Source organism: Notechis scutatus, chromosome 14 (assembly GCF_049901735.1).
Source record: "Notechis scutatus isolate UNSWTSFEM ecotype Mainland chromosome 14, rNotScu1.2, whole genome shotgun sequence".
Classification (NCBI taxonomy): Eukaryota; Metazoa; Chordata; class Lepidosauria; order Squamata; family Elapidae; genus Notechis; species Notechis scutatus.
In genome coordinates, this window is record NC_142022.1 from 1894270 (window position 1) to 1920766 (window position 26497).

Consider the following 26497-nt stretch of genomic DNA (forward strand, 5'->3'; position numbering starts at 1 on the left):
ACACACACACACACATATATCTTCTATGTTCATATACTTAATTTCTAATTTCCATTTTTTCCAACCATTGATAAAATAATTCCCATATCATATAATATTCAGTTTGCTCTTTTTCTTTAATTACCAGTGTTAATCTATTCATTTCTGCACATTATAATATTTTCCTAATCACTTTCTCTTCTGTAGGAATCTTTTCACTTTTACAGTTTTGAGCAAATGCCGTTCTAGCTGCAGTTAACACATGAATAATTAAATATATCTTTTCTTTGCTATAACTTTCAGGTATCACCTCTAACAAAAATATTTCAGGTTTTAAATCTATAATGTTGCTTTATCATCTTTTCCAACCACGTATGTATTTTTGTCCAATATCCCTTAGCTTCTATACATGCCCACCACATGTAGTAATATGTTCCAGGTGTCTGATGGCATTTCTAACACTTAGCTGATTTATCTTTGAACATCTTTGCCAGTCGTACTGGCGCAAGATGCCACCTGTAAAATGTCTTGTATAAGTTTTCTTTATATGCTGTTGACATTGTTAATTTATAATTTCTATTCCAGAGTTTCTGCCTTTTGTTTAGTTCTATTGCATAGCCAATTTTTTTTTTTTGCCCACACCATCATCACCACTTGTTCTTCTTCCAGTTTAGTAACCAATAAATAATTATACAATTATTTAACCCCCACCTCCCATGAATTTCATGCCTCCCCCTTCATCGAACTGGGGCAGATTTGAACCTGTAACTCTTGATTACTGTTTTTTCCCCCTGCAGATTAAGGAGCCGGCTGAGCGGCAGAAGTTTTTCCAAGAGCTCAGCGACAACCTGGATAATTTCCCCGAGGACTTCTGTCGCCACAAGGTCCTTCCCCAATTGCTGATGGCTTTTGAGTTTGGGAGTGCGGGGGCCATCATCCTCACCCCTCTCTTTAAGGTAAAACTCCCTGCGGAACGAGGAAGGGGGCAAGGATCACCGGGGTTTGGGGGTGGGGGGAAAACCAGAAGGGATTCTCCAAAAGTTGGAGAAGGATGGAGATTGTAGCTCAGGGTAAAGAATCTGTCTTCATTTATTTTAATCCTGGCACACCTGGTTGTGTGTTCGCTTGCTTCTGTGATTGTGGTGACATGCAGACAACGACATATATGTACACCTGCTCTTTGCGGTCCAATCAATGTATACTTTTTTTAAAAAAAAATGATTTTCTATTAAAGATATTTTTTCCCAATAAGTTTTTTTTTATTTTTCAATATAAACATACATATTTTGTGGACATTGCATTGACTTGGTCAAGTCTTTGTTAAGCAGCAGTAACAATAATAATACAAATAGGTATGTGTGATGACCCGGGGCGTGGCACAAAAATAACCAAGGCACAAAAATAGAATAAGTTCCTTTAATGCCTCCAACTTGGCCCCAATGTCCAATTATCTTCGGCTGGAAATCAAACTCTTAATGAAAACAGTTTACGGAGGGAGTAAATGCAGTCCGCATCCAAAGTAAAGTTAATTCGAAATAAAAAATACCCAACACAAACCACACTGAAGGAATTACTACGGCAGGCAAGGGTGATTAATTGCAGACTTCTACCAGATAACGCAGCCACCACAGTTGAGAGGAAGCCAAAACACAGATAAGCTCTGACAAGAATGCAGCCTTTGCTTCCAGCAACTTTGCCATGCGCAGTTTGTCCTTTTAACCAGTCCTTCCAGCTGCAGCCCATGAAGGGGATCAGGGTCCCTTCCTCCCCCATAGACCATGCCACTCACGTTTCTCCCTTATCCTTTCCTTCCTGCGTGCCCTTGGATGAAGAGGGGACGGGCCTGTGTCTTTCTCTGACTGCCCATCTGGCCTGTGCCCTTCCCCAGTTTCCTCCACAACCACCGGAACCTCACTCCCACTCCCTGTCAGCTGTTCCATCTCTCTGTCTGGAGTCAGACTCCAACAGGGGCATGACAGTATGTGCAATTCTAATCTTCCACAACTTCAACAATGCTATTCTCTTTTCATAATCCATTTGATTATCCATTTGATAATCCATAGGCTGAAAAACAGCTTTTACCCCAGGGCAGTAACTCTATTGAATTCTACTGTCTAGTGCAATATTAATGCAATATCAGGGGTGTTCAGTTCAATGCATAGAATGTGAAGGATGTGTGTTTGTGCTTTATTGTCATAGTCATAATGTACACTGAAGATAGTATTTAATTCGCTGTACAAGGTGCAATGACAATAAACTAAACTTAAACTAAATTTCTCATTTTCCCATTAGTTCATTTAAACATAAATGAAACATTTCTTTGCGTCCTGTATTTATAGTCCCTAAATACTATTATTTAATATTTTTTTAAGAATTATTCATAGTTCCACCATAACTTCAATATTCCAAATACACCAAATAGTAACAATATTTAATCAATCCTGGAAGCGTATTTCAAAATCCCACACAAATTCTAGCCTTAAATATATTTCTTAGTGCTTATTAAACATCGGGTTGTCTGGGTGTTTAATTTACTTAACAATACAAATTTGCATTCTTAATCTCCACCCCTTTTTTCCAACCATCAGTAAAATAAATTCCATGTTTGATAACATTCTACATTTTCTTTCTGTTTAATTTCCAATGTCAACATTTTTGCACAATCTAGTATCTTCCTGACTATCTCTTCATCTTGGGGTGTTTCTTCTTGATTCTACTATTGTGTGAATATAATCCTTGCTGCTGTTAAGACATGTAATGTTAAATACATACTTTTCTTATCAATTTTTTCTGATATTATGCCTAATAAAAACAATTCAGATTTAAAATCTACATGTTTCCCCTATCATCTTTTTTAGCCACCTGTGTATCTTTGCTGATTTTTTTTTTTTGCTTCAATCGATGTATACTTGAAGATCTAATGGAAGTGTGACAGAATGCAATTTGTGTTGCAAGTTTAAATACAAAAAAAAAACCTGAGCCTTTTTCCGACTATAAAATACAAGATATGTACAAACTAGCTCAATCCCCATGCTTCGCAACGAAACTATGTGGTCGGGCTTAGTTTTTGGGGAGGAAAATAAGGGGGAAAAAATTCTGCCTCTGCCTACCAGCATCCATTGCTATTCATCTGGGTAGCATCCTATCACTGTGTGAGAGAGTTGAGGGCTGTTTGGAAACTGAAACAGTATTCGTTATGTGAGCAAGGAGGAGACAGCAAGGAGCCTGGGCTTGGCTTAGCTCAACCGTTCTGTACTAAAGCTGCTTGGTGCTGTGAAACTGAAACTCCTCTCCTCTGCTTGTTTTTTGCATTTGGAAGAGCAGATTTCTTTTCATGTGGGGAAGGGGAGTAGAACTCCTTAGCATCAGAGCCGGTTAATAATAATAGTAATAATATAGGAAATACTAAGGTTCTGATGGTCATTTCGAAAAATCCTTTCTTAGTGAGCCCCTAGAAGCCAAGAGGAACATATGGGCCAAATTTCAAGTTTGTAGACGTTTCGACGAAGTCTCATTTGTCATCTTCAGGCTTGTGTCTTCGGCTTTGTGCTTCTCGGAGTAAAGCACAAAGCCGAAGACACAAGCCTGAAGATGACGAATGAGACTTATATTATATATGTAGAAGATATATAGAAGATTAAGCAGACCTTGCTTAATTTGGTCAAGATCTGCTTAATTTGGACATATCTCATATTTTATAGTTTAAATTTATTTATTTTTTAAAATTTTTATGTCATGCAGTATGACTTATTTCAATTGTGATGCTTCTGATACAAATAAACAACCTGTTGTGTATATTCAAGATGCTTAATTAGAAATCCTCCCTTTCTCTCTCTCTCTCTCCTTCCCTTGCTTTTCTTTTCCCCTTTTCCAGGTGGGGAAATTTTTGAACAGCCAGGAATACCAGCAAAAAATCATCCCCGTCATTGTGAAGATGTTCTCTTCCCCGGATCGGGCCATGAGGATCCGTTTGCTGCAACAGGTTGGCTGGTGTCCAAATCACAAATAGTTGCGTTTGGGATTGTGGATTTGTTAAGAGAGAGGACATAGTTGTGTGTCCTTGGCTCTTCCTTTTTAAATAGAGCCCTAGTGTCAGGATTCCGGCAGTTGCCCTCATTAAACCATGAGCCTCGAGCCAAACTTCAAAAACTTCAAAAGGATTTATTAGGAGCGAACATGGTATGACCTGTATAAAGCCGATTCTGAGACACGTAATTCCCTGTCCCCCTTGACCCTGGTCTCCCTGCACCCCTCTGCGTGTATCATAATTCATATTCTCCAACAGAAACACGTTCATAGGTAGAGGAGAGAGCCATCCATCACATTCTCCAATTAGAGAGGCAGAAAATCCGGTAGCTTAGTTACAATCTTTGCAAGATAAGAGTGGAATGCACTTTCGGTTCCAAACTGATGCTCTGCTCTTTCAAATTTCTCCCCCCCTTCCCTTGTGTTCACGGCAACCCTAAACCAGGCCTAGAAATGTTTTATGAGTTGACCCATAGATTGAGTCCTGCACGGTTACGCGATTGAAATCAATGGGCCTTAAAGGAATACTGCAAGTCACCCAGTCGGGACTCTCCTTTTCTGCTTTTGAATAACAATTTTTGTTTTTATTGCATTTTTTAATAATTGTTTTACTGGCTTGAAAAAAAGGGGGTTACCAGACGCCCATCCAACTCATGCTGGCCTGCTAAAGTTATAGCTGCGGCTACTTCAACCCAGTTTAAATTAGAATTCCCCAGCCAGCATGCTGCACGGTGTCCTATTTACGAATTAAGTGTTAGACTCATGAAATTTGAAAGGGACTTGGAGGCCATTTAGTCCATCCCCACTATTTGGCACATGCTGGTTGGAAAATTCTGGCAGTTGAAATCCCTGAAATCGCCAAATTTGGAAACAACTCTGGTGCAGAATTGTGCAACCCCAAGGAGAGGTAAATGCACCAGACAAGCATTTGTGAGAATCTTATTCTCCACTGGAAAGCAAGAAAAAAAAAAAGAACAATGAACCTCTGTTTTTTTTTCTTCCCTTTGGGTGCTTCTTATTTTGCATCAGAAGGTTGTATTTTTATTTACTAAACAAATTTATAGAGCTGCGCACATAATACTTGCGTGCTTTGAGAAGAAGTTGGGAGCGTAGTACATAGAGAGTCGGTTTAGTCTAGTGGTTAAGGCACCAGGCTAGGAAACAGGAGATGGTGAGTTCTAGTCCTGCCTTAGACATGAAAGCCAGCTGGGTGACTTTGGACCAATCATCAAGAGACACTGAGTTCTGGTCCTGCCTTAGGCATCAAAGCCAGCTGGGAGACTAAGGGCCAGTCCCCCCCCTCCTCTCTGCAGTCCAGCCCCTCTCACAAGGTTGTTGTTGTGGGGAAAATAGGAGAAGTTGGAAGGTGTGTTGGATATAAGATAAGATAAGATAAATTTATTGTCATTGTACTCAGAACCTGAGAACAACGAAATAAGGTGCTCTTTCACAACATACAACTGAACAACACCAAAAGACATATACAAATACCAATGTAAAACAAATTAAAACAATTAACAGTTAAAAACTATACAACCAGGATATATATATGTTAAGACCACCAGATTCATAACTCTGCATTTAACCTGATCACAGCACTTGGGTAAAAGCTATGTTTAAATCTAGTTGTCCTGGCTTTCGGCACTCTATATCGTCTTCCTGATGGTAGGATCTCAAACAACGAGTGGCCTGGATGCGAAGGGTCTCTCAAGATCTTTTGTATCTTCCTTCTACATCCCATATTATACAAATCCTCAGGATACGTTCTCCGCCTTGAGTTATTTATCCAACTAATAAAGGCAGGCTGTGAAGGGCACAGTGGCCTTGAGGTGAAGCTCTCATCTCACAATCGGGAGGCCGTGAGTTTGATCCTAGGCAGCAGCAGATGTTTCTCTGGCGTGGAGAGAAAACATCTGCTGTGAGCTTTATGTAGGCAGCACATCTGGTCAGTAAATGCTCAGCCTCGCTCATTTGCCCCACCCTGAATTAAAGGATTACAGCAGAATTCCCCAACCTTTCTGGGTTGGCAGGCCGGAGCCGGGGTGGGGGGAAGAAGGGATGGTTTGGGGGGCAGGGGCAGGCGTGCATGCACACATTGCATGAGTGCGGCCCTGAGCGCCCATGAAGCTTGTGTGAGTGGGAACCCGAGCGCCGCGAAGCTTGCAATGAGGGAGGCCGCGTGCGTGCGTGCATGTTGCGAATAGGCCGTGGCCCGGTAGTGGGCCACAGCCTTCACAAGTTGGGTACCCCTGGATTACGGGGACATTTAAAATAATAATAATAATAATAATAATAATAATAATAATAAAGCCAGGATACAAATAAGTCAAAAAATTAAATGGTGTTAATGCAGCCCGTGGGGTTAGCGCATGGTTTTAGCGCAGGATTCCTGCAGTTACCCCCATTTAAATCACCAGTCTCAAGCCGAACTTCCGAAACTTAAAGAAGATTTATTAGGCGTTAAAATGTCTGGCACTGCCTGGATGGAGCCAACTCTGAGACACATCATTCACTGTCACCCTTGGCCCTGGTTTTGCCCCACCCCCTGGGTGTATCGTAATTCCTATTCTCCAATGGGACACCTCCATAGCTCAGAGTCATCAATCAGGCTCTCCAGTTAGAATTTTGCACGGCAGAAACTTCAGTCCCCTAGTTACTATCTTTGAACAACTATTGATGGAATGCGCTTTCGGTTTGCAAGCTGCCGCACTGCTCTTTCAAAACCCCTTCCCCCCCCCTCCCTTTCTGTTGGCGACTCTAAAAAGATCAGCGAAATATTTTATGAGTTGACGCCTAGGCCCGTTGGGTTGTGTGAACCTGCCCGGTGCAAGCAAGGGAGCGAAATCGCCGAGGCCTTTTTGTAGCTCGAGCACCGACTGACGGCAGACGTTTCCCCTCCAGATGGAGCACTTCATTCAGTACCTGAATGAGCCCACGGTCAACACCCAGATCTTCCCCCACGTGGTCCACGGCTTCCTGGACACCAATCCAGCCATTCGGGAGCAGACGGTGAAGGTGAGGCAGAGGAGGAGGCGGAGGGTTATACCAAAGGGGATGTGAGAAGGACCTTGGGAGGCGGGATGAAAAAGACGCTGCCAGATAAGAGACGGCGTCGCCCTGAGCTGCGTAACGGGGGAAGAAAGAATTTCTCCAACTGTAAAAGAGACGGTAGGAGATTAAAAGATACTGTTAATGTAGCTTTCAGGGACCGTTGGATAAGAGACTGCGCAGCCCTCAGCTGCATAACAGGTGCAGAAAAAGGCTCCAAAGGGGCCTCCCTTAACTTCCTAAAGCTATAAAATAGATGGCGGAAAAAAGACCACAAGGTGATCCCATTTTGTGTCTCCCCCCCACAGTCCATGCTGCTCCTGGCTCCCAAGCTGAACGAGGCCAACCTGAACGTGGAAGTCATGAAGCACTTTGCTCGCCTCCAGGCCCGGGACGACCAAGGCCCCATTCGTTGCAACACCACCGTGTGCTTGGGCAAGATTGGGCCATACCTCAGTGCCAGCGTGAGTGGACACGGCTTCAGAGGAAGCAGAGGGAGGCTTTCGGAGCAGGTGGTGGGAAGTTGGGCAGCTCTAGAGCAGGGGTTGCCAACCTTTTGGACCTCAGGGATCACCAAACACATAATTTTAAATCCCAGGGACCCCTAACCGGTTCTGTAGGGTGTGGCCTAATTTGTGGGTGTGGCTTGGTGGTCATGTGACTGGCTGGGCATGGCTTGTATGTAAATATTATAAATATTTACATAAATATTGAATTTTTTATTTATAAAAAAGAGCAACTTTTACCCAAAATCAAGCAAAGCAGGCAGGCAGATTGAATTGCTCACAGATTCATTCAGAGATCTATCTATCTGCCATTGGCTAGCTCAGTCTCTCAAATTTGCTTGCCATGAATCTGCGCTGAATAATAGAACCTTCAGTCCTAAGGGAGGTTAGGCTGTGTTTAAAAGCAGAGCCGAAGATCTAAAGACTAGCTAGAAAGCAAGAAATCCAACCATTTCCTGCTTTCTAGCTAATCTAAATCTCCCGGCACAGCAGAGCAGATGATGGTCGGAAAAATAGCAATTTAGCAGGCAAGTTTATCGGGTAAGGAGTGAGTGGGCGGAGAGGGTTCCCGCGGGCCATGTGGGCGGCGCAGCCTTGTGTTCCTGCACAGCCTGGATTAATTGCTTTGGGGGGGGGGTGTTTTGGGGGTGAGATTTCTCTGCGACCCACAGGTTGGCGACCGGTGCTCTACAGCAGGGATGTCCAACTTTGGCCATTTTTAGATCTGTGGACTTCAACTCCCAGAATTCTGCGAGTTGAAGTCTAGAAATCTTCAAGTAGCCAAGGCCAGCTGGGGGAATTCTGGGAGTTGAAGTCCACAAGTCTTAAGGCAGCCAAGGCCGGCTGGGGGAATTCTGGGAGTTGAAGTCCAGAAGTCTTCAAATAGCCAAGGCTGGCTGGGGAATTCACAGAAGGGAATCTGACCCTGGGCCACAGCAACCGTCATAAATATGAGTCAAGTCACCAAGCTTCTGAATTTTGACCAGGCGACCACGGGGAGGCTGCCAAAGTTGTCACTGTGAAAAATTGTCATTAAATCATTTTTCCCCAGTGTCATTGCAACATTGCATGGTCATTAAATGAATTGCTGTAAGTCGAGGACTTGCAACAAAAAGGCCTTGAGGATTGCCCTTGGCGGAGGATGGGGCAGCCTGGGCCAGGGTCCTCGGTCCCTTCTTGCTGCTGTTTTGTGTTCTAGGTGAGCTCAAGCTGTTTGCTGGATCTTCTCTTTACAGACGAGGCAGAATGTGCTGATCTCGGCCTTCAGCCGGGCCACCAAAGACCCCTTTGCCCCCTCGCGGGCCGCTGGAGTCCTGGGCTTCGCCGCCACCCACAATTTCTTCTCCATGAAAGAGTGCGCCTTCAAAATCCTGCCGGTGCTCTGCACCTTGACGGTGGACCCCGAAAAAACAGTCCGGGACCAGGTGAGCGGGGGGGGGCAAACTCCCCTCGGGGATCTCTGAAGTCCACGGAGGAAGTAGACCCACTTGAGGGGGTCCTTGGTGCTCTCTGAACCTCCTTGTTTTCTTGCAGATGTTTCATTACCAACCTAGGTAACATCATCAGTGCGATCGGTAGAAAGGAATGCTGTTTGCTGTTAATTTGCTCCTTCCTAGCACTGATGATGTTACCTAGGTTGGTAATGAAACGTCTGCGAGAAAACCACCAAGGAGCACACAGTTGTTGCCGTCGTCACTCTTGTCGTCATCCTCTTCCTCCTCCTCCTTTCTGCACACCCCACTCCCTTCTAGCACTGATGATGTTCCCTAGTTGGGCAATGAAACGTCTGCAAGAAAACAAGCCGGCTCCGAGACCACCAAGGACCCCTCGTTTCGACCCCGAGCTGCAAATATTCTCCTTAATTGGCAGGTCCAGTTCTTCCAGTCCATTGCTCCGTCCTTGCCTCCTATTGCACAGGGGCACCCCACCAGGTGAATCTCTGCCCCTACAGGGGTGCCCTTGACCAATCCGAAGGAAGGAGGCCGGGAAAAGCACGCCCAGAGTTGCTTTATTGGCCAGAAAGTGGACTGTGGATTTAATAATTGAAAAATAATATAAAAATGCCCGCATCTCTGGGTGCATTGGAGCCACAAATTAAAGGGGAGGCTAGTCTAATTCAGGCAGTCTTCGACTTACGACCATCATGAGGACTGGAGCTTCCATTGCTATAAGAAATGGTTGTTAGTGCCCAAGGCCTCATTTTATGACCCTTTTTTTTTTTGGCACAGTTTTTAAGTGAATCCGGCTTCTTTCATTGACTTTGCTTTTTGGAACGGTCATAAGTCCCTTTTTTCAGTGCTGTTGTAACTTTGAACAGTCACTAAGTGAACTACCTATAAGTCAAGGACTACCTATGGTTTAAACCATAGGTAGCCAACCTTTTGGATCTCAGGGACCACCAAACTCATAATTTTAAATCCTGCGAACCAGAGACCCTGGGAAAATCCCCCCAAAATCTGCCGGAAAATTCCCCACCCCGTTTTCCTACCCATCAATCATTCTTTATTTGGGATCGCAGGATACCATCTCCAGCTCCATTCTCAGGGAGAGAGAGAGAGAGAGAGAGGAGAGACTTTTGGCTTCATGCAAGGAAAGCAGCAGAAGCCGCAGAAGTCTTTCTTTCTCTCCCCGAAACTCCACCAGAAATGAGTCTTTGCCGGCAGTGCAGCCTCTTGGAGCAGGGAGGCCTTGCAGGGTCCCAAAGACTCATTTCTGGCGGAGTTTGGGGGAGAGAAAGAAAGACTTCTGCTGCTTTCCTTGCGTGCAGCCAAAAGCAGAAGAAGAAAGAAGCGGAAAGTAGCAGCCCGGTGGCCAGGCGAGGCGCGTGGGACAAGTGGGGCAAGTTCCCCCCCTCTGCCCTTTCCCCCCTCCCCTCACTACCTCGTGTTATTCACAATGCAAGCGATGCAAGCCTTGTGTTCCCACGCAACCTGGATTAATTACTTTGGGGGGACATTTTTCTGCGGACCACCAAAATTTTCTTGCGGACCACCAGTGTCCCTGGCCCACTGGTTGGCGACCACTGGTTTATAGAACTGTGGGGAAGCTTGTGATTGTGTTGACTTTAAAAAACAAAACAAAACACATTTTTGAGTCTCTCCCTTTGCTCTTTTCCATCAGGCCTTCAAAGCCATCCGCAGCTTCATGACTAAATTGGAGACGGTCTCAGAAGATCCGGGTCAGCTCTCAGAGCTGGGTGAGACCATCCTGACAACCCATAGGAGCCAAGGAGTTGGGTTTGGACTTCGGGCCTGGTGGTTTGTTCTAAACCAGGGTGGGCAACTGGCAGGCCAAGGACTGTGTGCCTGGCTTGGCCCACTTTGCAAACCCCTCCCACTCTCCCTTTTCCTGCTTTGAGCTCTGACCACGCCTCCTGCTTAGAATGCGAGGCCCCGCCCAATATATTTTGGGCCGCCTGGATCTGGTTCGCTGGAATCATAGAGTTCTAGGGCTGGAAGGGACCTTGGGGCGGGGGGGGGGGCTTGCTGACTGGGGAATTCTGGGAGTTGAAGTCCACATGTCTTAAAATTGCCACATTTGCAGAGCCCTGTAATCTAGTAGGAGATTCCCCCCCCCCACCAGTGTCAGGCCTGTCGCAGTTTGGACATTTAGGGAAGAAAGACCCTCGACTCCCATTTGCAGCGGAAGGCGTTTACTTTTACTAAAGCTAATTGGTTCAGCCTAGGAAAGCCAGATTGGAAGATTCCCACATAAACCCAGGTTAAGAAGAGACTGGACCAACCCTTTGTCTGGAAGGGTATAGGACTTCTTGCCTGGACAGGGGGTTGGACTAGAAGATCTTCCCTTCCAACTCTTGTTATCCCTAACCTACTGCTCAAAAAAGCACTTCCTGGCATTACAACAGTGTGACCCGAACCCGGGACTCGGCCCAGGGGTGGGATTCAAAAATCCCAGGGAACCGGTTTGCTGCCCAGTTGCTGGGTGGGTGTGGCCATGATGGATGTGGCCTACCAGAACTTCCGGGAGGGCAGTTTTTCATGTCTCCAAGGGCACCTTGGCTTCCCTCGGGCCTCAGGGAGGGCGAAAATGGCCTCCCCTGGGCTCTGGAGGCCCACCGGAAGCCAGAAACAGGAGGGCCATTTTTTCCCCTCCCAGAGCCTCTGCGGGGACCCTGCACTTACCTGCATGCAAAACGGGCCATGCGGAGATTCCTGGGAGGGATGGGCGGGGCCAGCTGGTTGGTTCAACTACCGATTCGGCGAACCAGATGTAAATTTAACAACCGGTTCGCTCAAACCGGCCTGAACCGTCTGAATCCCACTCCTGACTCTGCCCTTTCTCTCTCTCTGTCTCTGTCTGTCTGTCTCTCTCTCTCTCTTTAGAAAAAGATGTCCAGGCCGCTTCCATCAGTCCCGGGGTGGGCTCAGCCGCAAGTTGGGCTGGCTGGGCTGTGACGGGGGTCTCGTCTCTGACGTCAAAGCTGATCCGGGCAAACGCTGGAACGACACCGGGAGCAGAACCGGTGGCTGAGGACGCCCCCATCAAGAAGCTGGCGGAGCCCCCCAAATCAGGTCAGTGGGGCTGCTAACCCACCCCTGGGCAGCGTCCCAATTTAGCCAGGCTTTGACTGTAGAGGAGGCCTAAGGAGGCCTTGTCTGGGTTAGGTGGGCTGTGTGAATGGGGCCAATTTTGCAATACAGGTGTAGATAACCATTCGTTCCGTGGCCATTGAAAAAAAAGAGACCCGGGGCCGCTTTTCACAGAATTACGGCCGTTGCCGAATCCCCGTGGTCACATGATCAGAATCCGGGCGCTTGGCAGCCGATTCGTATTTATGACGGTTGCGATGTCTCCCCCAGGGGGGTCAGGTGTTTCCCTTCTGCGACCTGTTGTGAAGTCCGTGGGGAAGCCAGATATCACTTCATAACCACGTGGCTGACTTAACAATTGCAGCGTTTCACTCAACAACGGTGGCAAGAGAGATTGTAAAATGGAATAGATTCCATGGACCTCGCTGAGCAATGGAAATTTTGGGGTTCAGTTGTGGTCATAAGTGGAGGACTACCTGCAATATTTAAAACATTTCTGTATCTACCATTTCTCTATCTCTCTATAATATATCTACTATCTATCTATATATCTATCCTCTCCCTCTCTCTCTCTCCGTACCTACCTACCTATTTTTCTATCTATCATCTATCATTTCTCTCTGTACCTACCTGCCTACCTACCTATCTATCTAACATCTGTCTGTCTATCAGTGGTGGGATTCTACCAATTTCCCTACTGGTTTGGTGATCGCGCACTTTGTGAGTACAGGCACGCGTGCATAGCTTTCCCCACACCAGCTGAGGGGTACAAGGGCCAATCAGCTGCGAGGATAAAGGAGAGGAAAGCGCAGGGGTGGGTGCGAGGGCCAATCCTGCTCTTTTCTCTTCATCATCTCTCAGCTGATCGTGGAAGGCTTTTTTTGCTACCAGTTCGGCTGAACTGGGCCGAACTGGTAGCATTTCACCACTGCTGTCTATCTATCTATCATCTCTCTCTCTCTCTCTCCGTACCTATCATCTATCTATCTATCTATCTATCTATCTATCTATCTATCTATCTATCTATCTATCTATCTATCTATCTATCTATCTATCTATCTATCTATCGTCTATCTATCTATCTATCTATCTATCTATCTATCTATCTATCTATCTATCTATCTATCTATCTATCTCTATCATCTATCTATCTATCTATCTCTATCTATCTATATCTATCTCTATCTTTCTATCTATCTATCTATCTATCTATCTATCTATCTATCTATCTATCTATCTATCTATCTATCTATCTATCTATTTTATCTCTCTCTCTCTCTAACATTTATCATCTGTTTGTCTGTCTGTCTCTCTACCTATCCTATCTTTGTCTACAACATTGATCTCCCTCTACGTTTCTAGGCACCAACCCCCCTCCTGCTTCCCAGGGAGCCGCTCCCAGTCCCTCCAGTGGGTGGGAGGTGGAAGAGGAGGTGGGGGAAGAGGAGAGTGCCCCCGACCAGTGGGATGATGAAGACTGGAGCAGCTTGGAGGTAAAAGGTCACAGGGGGGCAGCTTAAAATGCCCCTTGGCCAGAGAGCTGGAGAACTGGGGCGCATCAGAGATAGTCATAGCCCTTAGACTTATATACCGCTTCATGGGGCTTCCCAGCCCTCTCTAAACAGTTTACAGCAGGAGTGTCCAACCTTGGCAACTTTAAGACTTGTGGACTTCAACTCCCAGAATTCCTCAGCCAGCAAAGCAGGGGTCTCCAACCGTGGCCATTTTAAGACTGGTGGACTTCAACTCCCAGAATTCCTCAGCCAGCAAAGCAGGGGTCTCCAACCGTGGCCATTTTAAGACTTGTGGACTTCAACTCCCAGAATTCCTCAGCCAGCAAAGCAGGGGTCTCCAACCGTGGCCATTTTAAGACTTGTGGACTTCAACTCCCAGAATTCCTCAGCCAGCAAAGCTGGCTGAGGAATTCTGGGAGTTGAAGTCCACAAGTCTTCAAGTTGCCAAGGTTGGACACCCCTGGTTTACAGAGTCAGCATATTGTCCCCAACAATCTGGGTCCTCATCTTACCCACCTCGGAAGGACGGAAGGCTGAGTCAACACCTTGAGCGTGGTGAGATTCGAACTGCCAAATTGCAGGCAGCTGCAATACTGCACTCTGACCTCTGTGCCACAGAGGCTCCTAATTGGAGATGCTGGGTCACCACAATTGATTTGCTCCTTGATTTACGACCATTCGTTTAGTGTTTGAAGTTACAACAGCACTGAAAAAAGTGACTTGTGGCTGTTTTCCACACTTAGCGACCATTGCACGTGATCAGAATGCAGGCAGGTGGCAACTGGCATGTATTGATGGCGGTCGCCTTGTCCGAACAATCATCATTTGTATCCTTCCCCAACCAGCTTCTCACCAGCAAAGCCACTGGGGGGGATGCCAGGTTCACTTAATGACCATGTGATTCACTTAAGAACTGCAGTGATTTGCTTAACAAACATGGCAGTAAAGGTTGTAAAAATCAGATCTAGTCACATATTATGACCTTTTACAACCATCATGAGTTATGACCGTCATGGGCAGATTCCATGATGGTCATAAGTGGAGGACTACCTGTGGATATGTTCTATAAATAAATTGATAGATAAATAGATGAGAGAAAGAGAGAGATGGATTGATGTTAGAGATGATAGAGGATGGATGGGTGGAGAGATAGATAGATATGGATAGATGATAGATAGAGATATTAGATAGAGATAGATAGATAGATAGATAGATAGATAGATAGATAGATAGATAGATAGATAGTGATATAGAGATAGGTAGGTAGATAGATAGAGATAGATGTAGGTGATAGAGATAGATAGATGATAGAGATATTAGATAGAGATAGATAGACAGATAGATTAGATAGATAGATAGATAGATAGATAGATAGATAGATAGATAGATAGATAGATAGATAGATAGATAGATAGATAGATAGATAGATGATAGATAAGATAGATAAGATATGATTGGTGTTAGAGATGATAGAGGATGGGTGGATGGAGAGATAGATATGGATAGATGATAGATATAGGTATTAGAGATAGATAGATAGATAGATAAATAGATAGTGATATAGAGATAGGTAGGTAGGTAGGTAGATAGATAGAGATAGATGTAGGTGATAGAGATAGATAGATGATAGAGATAGATGATATAGGTAGTTATAGAGATGATAGAGATGATAGAGATAGAGAGATAGAGATGATAGAGATAGATAAATAGAGAGATATAGATGATATAGATATTGATAATAGAGATAGATATAGACGATAGATAGATTAGATAGATAGGTAGATAGATATAAATAGATAAATAGATATAGATGACAGAGAGAGAGAGAGAGATAGATAGATAGATAGATAGACAGACAGACAGACAGACAGACAGACAGACAGACAGACAGACAGACAAATAGATAGGGTCTTAGAGAAAGAAAGGTTTTGGAAGGGAACAGCAAATGAACTGCAGTGGCTGTGGGTGCTACACAACTGAATGTCTCTTTCTCTTTGTGTCAACAGCAAGAAACAGAGCAAACAAAGAGGCAGCCCAGCCCAGATGACTGGAACAGCTCCAGCTGGTCGGAACCAGCTGAGAATCTCGGCGGTAGGACAGTAAGTCTGCTTCAGGCAGCCTCAAACTAGCTCCCTGTTTCCCTTCTTTGGGTTCCTCATTCTCCACAGGTGTAGTTAGAATGACATACCAGCAGATGGCAGAGTGGGACTTCAGAAGTTTGGGATGGGAGACCACAGGGTGAGCCATAGCAGTAGGCTAGACTGCGAAGTACCAAAATACGTCCCGGTAGGTTGGGGGACATTGGGGGGAATGTCCCAAGGATAACAAGGCAACTGTGGGGCGAGTGTCCCCCTCAGACCTCTGGAAACGATACAGAAAAGCCCCCTTGTTGTGAGGCATCCAGAAAGTATCCATGATATCAATCACTCCGAGACATTTCTCTCCAATTGATTTATTTAGAAACAGATCTGGCATGTCAAAGGCAATTTCCCAAGTGAAATTATTTTCGCGCTGTTACACAGAATCCACCTTCTCTCGACTTCCGGTTTGGGTTTCTTCGGCGGCGGAGCAAAATCACGATTGTCCGCGGTTTTGATCTGTGCTCACCGCTGGAGCGCCCCAAGCTGCCCGGATTCAGGGCTGAAGCCACCCTGTAGAGGTGGTGAAGAAGGGGGAGCCGTCAGCGGGGTTGAGGAGAGCCGCATCTCTCCTCCTCGGCTGGCCATTACTCCCTTTTCCAAAGGCAGTTGCAGCGGTGGTCAGAAATGGCCACCTCAAAGAAGAACCCAACGGGACAAGATTGTGCAGGAGGAAGTTTAAAGGAGAAAGTTTGACTGACCAGGTTGAATGGAGAACATCTATTTAAGGTACCTGGAACCTGAATTTTAAAGACTTATACTATTCCTAAAAAAGATTTTAAGCTGCGAAAGAGAAAGGGAAAAGAAACGGAACTGGCTTTTTTTCCTCTTAACATCGACAGTTTTAACTGACTTGGAACATTAAGAAGAAGAGATTCGAGTAAGAAATTGATACTAATCCACTTTGACATTAATAGGCTATTTCTAGCTGAAAATAAAGTGTCAAAGGGATAAAGATTCTTGGATAATTTAAAAACTTTCTTTAAAAAAAAGAAAGAAAGCAGTGGAGGGAAAAAGGAAAAAAGAGGGTGGAATCTGGAAAATGGAGGAGACCACCTGGAACTTAAAAAAAATTGATGGTGGAATTTTAACAAGGCTTGCAAAAGATTCATTTGTAGCTGAAACTTTGTTACAAGACAACAAAGCCCCTGGAAAGAGAAATTGAGAAAAGAAGCAAGAAATCATTTTGGATTATTGGATGATTCCTGGAACTTTGGATGGAGGATCCTAATGAAATAAAATAAAATCAATTGGGGGTTGTTTAATTTTTTTTAAAATGGCATCACTCCTTGAAGAGTTAAAAATGAGACTTAAAGAACGAAAAGAAGAAGCACAAGACGGAAGAGGATCTTTTGGCTTTGTATTTCAAGTTTTAGAAATGGAGATCTTGAACTATGAAAAACAACAAGAAACGCTGGCAGAACTAGAAGGGCGGGACAACGAAGAAGCCATCTTCAATGACCAAGCAATTTTAAGTGGGGTAAAAAAGGGAAAGAGGGGAAAGGGAGTTAAAAACTTAAGCGTTGAAGCAACAACCAAAAAATAGAGTAATTTGAAAAGTAATCATAATATCAGGAAGAAGCAGAAGGGAGGATCACAGAAGGGAGAATCAGATAGAAAAGGGAGAAGAAGAGAGGGAAGAGGGAAAGGAAAAGAAGCTACAAAAGACAGAAACAAGATATAGAGGTACAGGAAAAACAAACAAGAATTAAAGGTATAAACCTATTTAAAAGACACAGAGACAATGGTTAAAATTTAACTTCAGGAGAGGATTCTGCAAGGGTGCACGGGATAGCATTGTTATATTAGAAATAGAGAAGGGTTAGAAAATATGTTAGATGGTTAAAGTGATAGAAAAAAATTCTATTGATGTGTAGTGGAATATTTGTTTGTAAAGCAAATAAGGCTCTCAATGATTTAAAAAGAATGTTTAAAAAGAATCCACCTTCTCGTTCCACTTCTACACTTCATAAATCATGAGAACCAATTAACGGCCACTGGAATTTCTTAATATGACCTACGGAATAACCTTGGAACTTTTCAACTCCTCCAACTCTCTTAAAAAAAATGTGGCAGCTGAATTTTAAAGCTGACCCTTGTTTCTTTGTTCCAGAAGTTTCTGCCCTGAACCTCTTTCATGAGGACTACCGTATTTCCCCCGTAAATAAGAAGCTGTCTTATATTTTTGTTGCCACCAAAAAAGGCACCAGGTCTTATTTTCAGGGATGTCCTCCACCTAACTTGTGTGCATTTGCCCCCCCCCCGGCCTCCTTTTCGCTGTCTAGAGGCCTTCGGGAACTTCTTCTTCTGCAGCCAGCAAGGCCTCCGCAGCCGATAAGAGAGCTCAGGATCGATCCAGAGCTTTGTTCTCAGCTCCAGAGGCCTTCAGGGAAGCCTTACCCAGCCTTGCCGGCTGCAGAAGAGATGGGCCGGCAGGGCAGGTGTTGAGGTGTGCGAGGCCTGGCTACGACTGTCCAAAGGTAAGTAGGAGGGCAGCTCCCCCTTCCATCCCCACCTTAGCTTAATGTTTTCCCGTCCACTCTGGAGTGAGGGGGATCTTAATTAGGGCTTATTTTGGGGGGTAGGGCTTATATTGGGCGCATGTGTAAAAATCAAGCTAGGACTTATTTTTGGGGAAATGGTAGAAAATTCCCTTTTTAAACATTTCTCTAGAATAGATTTTGCACAGACGGGGGCTTTTGTCTTCCATTTCGTAGGTTCCCACCACAGCCTCCGACAGGCAGGACTCGGACTGGAGCAGCTCCGCCTGGGATCTGGAGCCGACCTGGAGCCCCAAAAAGGGGGCGGCTTCCCCCATGGATCCGCTGCCTTCCAGCCTCGGCACCAAAGCAGCTGCAGCCCACCAAGACATCAAACCGGCGAGTGAATATAACTGGGGCAGCATCGGCTCCGGGGACAAATCCGATCTGTTTTCCTGCCTGCCTGAGAAGCCAACGTCGGAGAGGCAGGTGGGTGGCGGCAGCCGGGGATGCAGCCTCAGTTGGGTGGATTAAACCATTGGTCAGGTTCATCATGGGTGGTCGCTAAATGAATCGAGGGCTACCTGTAACTGCTGAAAGTGGCATCGGGGAAGGAGACAGAGGCTGGGTATTCACCTTGCTTTGAGCCAGAAGGTGATTGGGATGGTTTACTAGCCTTGGTTGGCTGGGTTCACGTCACACATGAAGTTAGTTAGATACCAGGTACAGATTAACAGAGTTGGAAGGGACCATGGGGGTCATCTAGTCCAACCCCCCACCCAAGCAGGAGACCCTACACCATTTCTGACAGGTGGCAGTCCAATCTCTTCTTGAATGCCTCCATTGATGAAGCTCCCACAACTTCCCAAGGCAACTTCTGTTCCATGGGTGGATTGTTCTCCCTGACAGAAAATTCCTCCTTATTTCTGGGTTGAATCTCTCCTTGTTCAGTTTCCATCTATTATTCCTTGTCTGGCCTACAGACCCTTTAGTAAATAGCTTGATCCCCTCCTCCTCTCTCTGGCAGCCCCTCAAATATTGGAAGGCTGCTCTCCTGTCTCCCCTGGTTCTTCTCCCCACTAGACTAGCCAAGCCCAGTTCCTGCAACCGTTCATTGCATGTTTTAGCCTCCAGTCCCCTCATCATCCTGGTTGCACTTCTCTGCACTCTTTCTAGAGTCTCAATCTCTTTGTTTATAGCGTGGTAACCAAAACTGGGTGCAGTACTCTAGGTGTGGTCTTACTCAGGCTTTGCAGAGTGGTATTAGTACCTCCCTTGATCTTGATTGTATCCCTCTGTTAATGCAACTTAGGATTGCATGAGCTTTTTTGGCTGCTGCTGCACACGGCTGGCTCCTATTTAACTGGTTGTCCCCTAAGACTCCCAAGATCCCTTTCACAGTTGCTGCTATTAAGTCTGGTTTCACGTACAAACGTTTAGTTTGAAAGAAGCCCAGCCTGTATTTCAACACTTCACAAACCACAGGTTTTCATCTTAATACAATCCATCAGTTTGGACGTCCCTGTTCTATGAATATAACCATGGTGTCTGGTTAATCCTGGTTTAGCATGTAGCTTCAACAGCCTCCTTTGTGAAGTTAGCCATGATGTTTAGTAAACCCTGTTTCATTGCTTAGCCAGATGTGAGGATGCAGCCACTTGAGTTTCACTCAGTAAATCCTAGTTAAACTGCTCCATTCAGTAAACCCAGTCGCTCAATATCTTTGCATGGATAAAACAGGGGTTAAGATCAGCTTTTTGCTGAGCCATAGGTTGATCTGACCCCCCAAACACGACATTTATCCCCAGAGCTAGGGTGGGGGTTCACTAGCAGAGCAATGGTTCTTTCGTCCCAAGGACCGGCCCATAGATTTCCACTGCTCTCCTCTCCTCTGCCTTCTGTGCATCTGCGCGTCAGGCACTGGACCCGGCTGTTCCTCCTCTTCCTCATCAGCCACCTCCAGACCTGGGGGCTGTGGACTCTCCATCTGAGGGCTGATGGACGGCCCAGGCTCTGCCCCTGGATCCCTCTCTGCCAACTCCATTCCCTCTTCCCCCTCGGAGCTCCCAGTTTACCCAGATGTTGACTCTAATTCCCATGGCTCCTCCTCCTCCTCCTCTGATTTGGCTGCTGCAGGGGCCGGTGGCCAAGAGGCCACAACCCAGGGACTCGAAATGTTAAGAAATGCAACTTCTTCTCTTCTTAAAGATTGACCTGATCGCAATCGCACCCTCAACCTCCAATGTAGAGTTGTCGGGTGGTATAAATGCCAGGCCAGCCTTTAAAAACCCGTGTATTCTCGTGTTTTCTTAGAAAAACGCCGATGCCTTGCGTGAGTGGACCTTTGAGGAAAACTGGGCCACACCGGACTCCGATCCAGGTACGGTTCCTTCCCATTTACTCGTGTAGTATGGATGTAGTTCAGGTAGTCCTCAATGTATGACCTCAATGGAGCCCAAACTTTCTGTTGCTGAAACATTTGTTAAGTGAGTTTTGCCCTGTTTCAGCAATAGCAACAGCACTTAGACTTATATCCCGCTTCACAGTGCTTTCTTTGGCTGTCTGATCACACGTGGCCAAATAAAGTATTCAATTCAATTCAATTCCAATTCAATTATTATTCCTATTCTATTCTTATTCTGTTCCTATTTCTATTATTCCTTTTCCTATTATTTCTGTTCCTATTATTCTTATTCCTATTATTCTTATTCCTATTCCATTCCATTCTATTCCTATTCTATTCTTATTCTATTCCTATTTCTATTATTTCTACTCCTATTATTATTATTATTCCTATTTCATTTCATTCTATTCCATTTTATTCCTATTCTATAACTAGCTCGATACCCGTGCTTCACTACAAAACTATGTGGTCGGGCTTAGTTTTTTGGGAGGAAAATTAGGGGGTGGGGGGAGGCTAGCATCTTGTCGGTGCGTGAGAGGGTTGAGGGCTGTTTGGAAACTGAAACAATATTTGCTGGGTGAGCAAGGTGGAGACAGCAAGGAGCCTGGGTGTGGCTTAGCTGAACTGTTCTATACTAAAGCTGCTTGGGGTTGTGAAACTAAAACTGAAACTCCTCTGCTTGTGTTTTGCATTTGGAAGAGATTTCTTTTCAGGTGGGGAGGGGGAGTGAAACTCCTTAGCATCAGAGTGTAATAATAATAATAATAATAATAATGGAAATATTCTAAATGCTTTGATGGTCATTTGGAAAAATCCTTTCTTTGTGAGCACTTAGAAGCCAAGAGGAAACCTACGTGCCAAATTTCAAGTTTATAGGTTTGACGGTTCTGGAGATTTTGTGATGATGCGTGAGTGGCCTTTCGCTTATATATAGATAGCTGTCATGCCCCTGGAGGACCCAGGCCCATCCCCTCTCCATTCTAGGGCACGCAGGGAGAAGAGGATAAGGGAAAGACGTGGTCGACGGGGGAGGAGAGGGCCTTGATCCCCTTCATGGGCTGCAGCTGTGACAACTGAATAAGAGTTTGGACCTGCGTATTGGCAAATGCTGGAAACAAATCGTGTAAATATCTCTAGTTTATGGTTCCTCTCTTGAGTTTGGCGCCTTCCCAGTGTGTGTTATCTGTGGACGTCCTCCAGCCCTTATCCTTGCCTGGTTTGTGTTGCTTTTTTCCTTCTTTGTGTAACTGTGTGGGAGTTATTCAAAGATATTTGGAGCTTGGAAGCAAAGTGAAGGAATATAGGGGCTTCTCCTGTTTCCTATGACTGTGTTTGTTTTGTATCCCGCCCTGGGTCATCACAAGAGCTTTCTATTCCTATCTATTCCTTTCTATTCCATTCCATTCTATTCTTCTTATTATTCCTATTCCAATTCCAATTCTAATTCTATTCTTCTCCGCCCTGGCTACGTTCATTCGGACTCTCTGGCCACTTGCTTTTTCTTTCCCGGATCTGCAGGTCCCAGCAAGACGGATCTGGCACGGAAGAAAAGAGAAGAGAGGCGCCAGGAAATAGAAGCCCGACGAGCCGAGAAAAAAGCCGCCAAGGGACCTATGAAGTTGGGGGTCAGGAAATTGGACTGACACTCTGCCCCACGCCGTGTTCTTTTTTCCCTCCTTCTTCTTCTTCTTCTTTTCACGTTAGGACAGCTCGATGCCTTCCAAGAGACTGCAAGGAGGCGGCGAAGCGTCTTACAACTCTGGCTCCCCAACCCAGTTTTGAAAGGTGGGGGGGCTCCCTCCCTCCGGTCTCGCTCTGACGTGGCGACTGCCACCCGCGTGGACCAGGTCTACCTGCGTCCCACCTTCCTTGGCAACCTGGGGGCCGATTTCTCTGGTTTCAAGATGGACTTCCGGAAGGCTTGGGTGGGGGTGGGGAGAGGGTTTGGATTCCGTGGTCTCTTTTGTCTGTGTGCAAAGAAAACGAGACTTGCACAGAGGTGAAGTACCAGGCGGACGTGTGCGTGTGAGTGCATGTGGCTGTGCGTGCGCAGGTGATAATCCATGCCTGTTTCATCAGCTGACAGGGAAGCAGAGAAATAAATTATGAATGAAAAGCTGCAAAGATTCCCACAATCCCTGGCCCATCTCTCTCTCTCTCTCTCTCTCTCTGTATCTCTCTCTCTCTCTCTCTTTTTCTCTATTTTTCACTGTCTTTTTGTCTCACTCTGTCTCTCTTTGTGTATGTATCTGTCTCTGCCTCTTTCTGTCTGTCTCTTTTTCACTGTGTCTCTTTTTGTCTCACTCTGTGTGTCTCTGTCTCTGTCTCTCTCACTGCCTCTTTTTCTGTCTGTCTTTTTTCTCTATTTTTCACTCTGTCTCTGTCTCACTGTCTCCCTCTGTCTCGGTGTGTCTCTGTGTCTCTGCCTCTCATTGTCTCTTTCTCTTTCTGTCTTTTTCTCTATTTTTCACTGTTTGTCTCTGTCTCACACACACTCTCTATCTGCGTCTCTGCCTCTCGCTGTCTATCTCTATCTGTGTCTTTTTCTCTATTTTTCCCTGTCTCTCTTTCTTCTCTCTCTGTATGTCTCCCTCTCTCTCTCTCTCCCCCCACCCAGTCTTGGTTTCTGCAAACCATACAAACCAAACACCTGCCTTTGCTCGACATGGCAAACTTAGCTAAACTTGGCTTAATCCTTGGGGTGTGGCTGTGCCGGCAAAGTGCAGCTGCCTCGGTGTGGCAGTTTGCAAATCTGGAAAACGGGTTAATTCCAAGAAGGAAAAAGGGATGCATTTTTCCCTCCCTGCCCCCCTTTTACAGGCCTAAATCTTGCCATTTGACTGGTTTTCGGCAGCCAAGGTGGTGGTGGAGGCATAGTTTGTTTTTCTCCCTCAGGGCTGCTGAGAATTATGGCTGGGGGGGCTCAGCAACGAGAATCTGAATCCCTCTCGTGTTTTGTTTTTTCCTTTTAGTAAAATAGCTTGCAAACGACTCTTTAAGGAGATGGTTCGGCGCAATTATTTTACTGCTTTATTCCCTTAATTCAAAGGTCTGGGCTGAAAGTTTGGCAAAATTCAGGCTAGGGAAAAAAAACACCCTCGACCTTCTGTTACTTCTCAAGTTACTCCGGAATTATTTCAAGAAACAGCCCTTCAGGCAGTTCGTGTGGTTTGGTTTGGTTTTCTTTTTAATGTGCATTCACCCAGAGGTTAACCTCCTCCTGTTTAGGATATGGCTGGCAATAGCTTAGCTTTTTTTTGTTTTTTTTTAAAGTAAACATTAAAAAGGTCTTTAAAAAGTGTCTTGACCCCATGGCTATTTGTGCAACAAGCAGGGCAGGGGAGAATTGGTGTCGGCAGCGGGATCCACAAAGCGGCAGCGGCGGCGGTTCTTGTGTTCTCCAAGGTTCAAAGATCAATGGAAGGAGGAGTGCAGGAGGGACACAGATCCACTCTCCCACCATAGGGTTTAAGTGCAGCACAGGGGTGTGGCTTTCCCGCAGCCGACCCAGGGTCCGGCCACTGACCGTCCTTCCTCGCCTCCCCTTCCTTGGATGATAGCAAGCAGGTACGTCAAAACGAGCTGGATGGTCTGTTGCAAGCTGGCACCGGCGGGCTCATTTCACACGTGGTCCGGCTGGGCACTGGTAGCCCCGGGCCCTCTTCTGTCATGTGGTGCTGGTGCTCCTTGGGCTGGACCGAAGACTCGAATCTGAGACCTGTTTTGTGTGTGGGGGAGGGAAGGAGCAAGATCTTAAGAGGGAACCGACCTGGGTTGTATTGATTTAAGAGAAGAAATCCCGACAGGAACATAACGAGGAGTCGGAAGGGAGCTTGGAGGTCTTCTAGTCTAACCCCCTGCACGAGCAGGAGACCCTAGACCAGGGGCCGCCAACCTTTTGAACCTCAGGGGCCACCAAACTCGTAATTTTAAATCCCGCGGGCCACCAATATGGATTTTGACTGACGGTGGCTTGCTGACGTTGGTGGGAAAGTCGGTCCCCTATTCCAGAGGTGCAGGAGTCTCACAGGACTGGCCCTTTGGTCACCCCGGAGCAGCTGCTCCTCAACCCGGGTGCACCGGCCTGCCATGGACTGCTGCTCCAGGAGGACCAAAGGGCCAGTCCTGTGAGACTCCTGCACCTCTGGAATAGGGGACCGACTTTCCCACCAACATCAGCAAGCCACCCCGGGCGGATTTCCTCCCCCGCCGTTGGACTTAGCTTCCAATTCCAGTTTGCATGGCTCCACTCAAGGTTTGTGCTGGGCCAAAGGGTTGGGGGCCAGTAGCTATGTGGACGGCGCAGCCTGGATTAATTGCTTTTGAGGGGGGGGGGACATTTCTCTGCGGACCACCAAAATCTTCTCACGGACCACCACCAGTAGTCCCCAGCCCACGGCTTGGCAACCACGGTCCTAGACCGGGGAGTGTCAAACGGGATTTCTTTGAGGGTTCGGATCAGCCTTGTAGCTCTCCGCGGCCCAGCCGGGGGAGGAGACAGGAAAGACGACTCCTGCAGCACTTTTGCCGGCCAAAATGGGGCACGGGCGTGTATGTGCCCCCCGTGCCCTGTATTGGATGACAAGAGTGTTGCAGGAGGCCGTCCAGGCTGAGGGGCTGCACACCCACACACACCCCGGCCACGCTCAATTTTCCTTAGCGGAAGCACTGCGGGCCGGTCCTTTGGTCTTTTCAGGCCAGCCCCGTGGGTCCAATTGAAGCCCCTCCACAGGCCCCTTCTTGAGTTTGATACCCCTGCCCTAGACCATTCCAGACAAGTGAGCGTCCAATCTTTTAAAAAGCCTCCAAGGATGGAGCCCTGCACAACTTCTGGAGGGAAGCCATTGCGCTAGTGAATTGTTCCAACGGTCAGGAAATTATCTCCTTCGTTCCAGGTTGCTTCTCTCCTTGACAAGTTTCCATCCGTTGTTTCTTGTCCTGCCTTCGGGTGCTTTGGGGAATAGGATGAGCCCCCTCTTCTGTGGGGCAGCCCCCCAAGTGGTGGAAGACAGTTATTATGCCGCCCTCGTCCTTCCCTTTATTAGACATTCCCAATTCCGGCAACCGCTCATCATATACCCTGAAAATACGACCTACACTGAAAGTAAGTCCTAGCTTGATACATTTTTTTTTATGTGAGCCCCAAATAAGCCCTAATTAAGATCCCACACACTCCAGAGCGGGCAGGTAAAAATTAAGCTAGGGTGGGATGGGGGTGGCTGAAGCCGCCCTACTACTTTGGACAGTTGTAGCCAGGCCTCGCACACCCACGACAACCTGCCTGGCCGGCCCATTTCTTCTGCAGCCGGTAAGGCTGGCAAGGCTTCCCTGAAGGCCTCTGGAGCTGGTAACAAAGCTCTGGATCGATCCTATCCGCTTGCAGAGGCCTTCAGGAAAGCCTTGCCGGCTGCAGACTTTCTGAAGACCTCCACAGCGAAAAGGAGGCCGGGGCAACGCGCGCAAGTGACAGTTGGATGAATATCCCCTCAAAAATAAGACCTGGTGCCATTTTGGGTGGCAACAAAAATATAAGACAAGGTCTTATTTTCAGGGGAACAAGGTAATTTAGTCTCCAATCCTGAAATCCTGTTGCTCTTCTCTGCCCTCTTTCTAGATTCTCAACGTCTATTTTTTTTTAATATTGTGATGACCAAAACCGAATGCAGTATTCCAAGTGTGGTCTTACTAAGGCTTTGTAAAGTGGTACCAGCACTTCGTGTGATCTTGATTCTGTCCCTCTGTTAATGCAATTTAGGATTGCATTGGGGTTTTTTTTGGGGGGGGAAGCTCTTCTCAACCACTGCAAACGCACTTGGGGCACGTCAAGAAAAAAACCCAGTTCCGCACTCGCG

At 46.2% G+C, this 26497-nt stretch overlaps 2 protein-coding genes across 2 annotated transcripts in view; one reads left to right on the forward strand and one right to left on the reverse strand.

The window, feature by feature from the left end:
- The window catches only part of SCYL1 (SCY1 like pseudokinase 1), a 41515-nt gene extending 18754 nt beyond the window's left edge, over nucleotides 1-22761 (forward strand). The window contains exons 7-18 of the mRNA XM_087943698.1: nucleotides 777-935; nucleotides 3854-3961; nucleotides 6907-7020; nucleotides 7362-7517; nucleotides 8795-8983; nucleotides 10680-10755; nucleotides 11903-12091; nucleotides 13472-13602; nucleotides 15630-15722; nucleotides 18479-18730; nucleotides 20555-20621; nucleotides 22164-22761. Coding sequence (XP_087799824.1) covers nucleotides 777-935; nucleotides 3854-3961; nucleotides 6907-7020; nucleotides 7362-7517; nucleotides 8795-8983; nucleotides 10680-10755; nucleotides 11903-12091; nucleotides 13472-13602; nucleotides 15630-15722; nucleotides 18479-18730; nucleotides 20555-20621; nucleotides 22164-22288 — 1659 coding nt within the window. The 3' untranslated portion in view covers nucleotides 22289-22761. The remainder of the gene's footprint in view (nucleotides 1-776; nucleotides 936-3853; nucleotides 3962-6906; nucleotides 7021-7361; nucleotides 7518-8794; nucleotides 8984-10679; nucleotides 10756-11902; nucleotides 12092-13471; nucleotides 13603-15629; nucleotides 15723-18478; nucleotides 18731-20554; nucleotides 20622-22163) is intronic.
- A 1053-nt stretch (nucleotides 22762-23814) lies between these two features.
- Nucleotides 23815-26497, reverse strand: part of CDC42BPG (CDC42 binding protein kinase gamma) — a 99578-nt gene continuing 96895 nt past the window's right edge. The window contains exon 37 of the mRNA XM_087943697.1: nucleotides 23815-24363. Within this exon, the coding sequence (XP_087799823.1) occupies nucleotides 24313-24363 (51 nt within the window). The 3' untranslated portion in view covers nucleotides 23815-24312. The remainder of the gene's footprint in view (nucleotides 24364-26497) is intronic.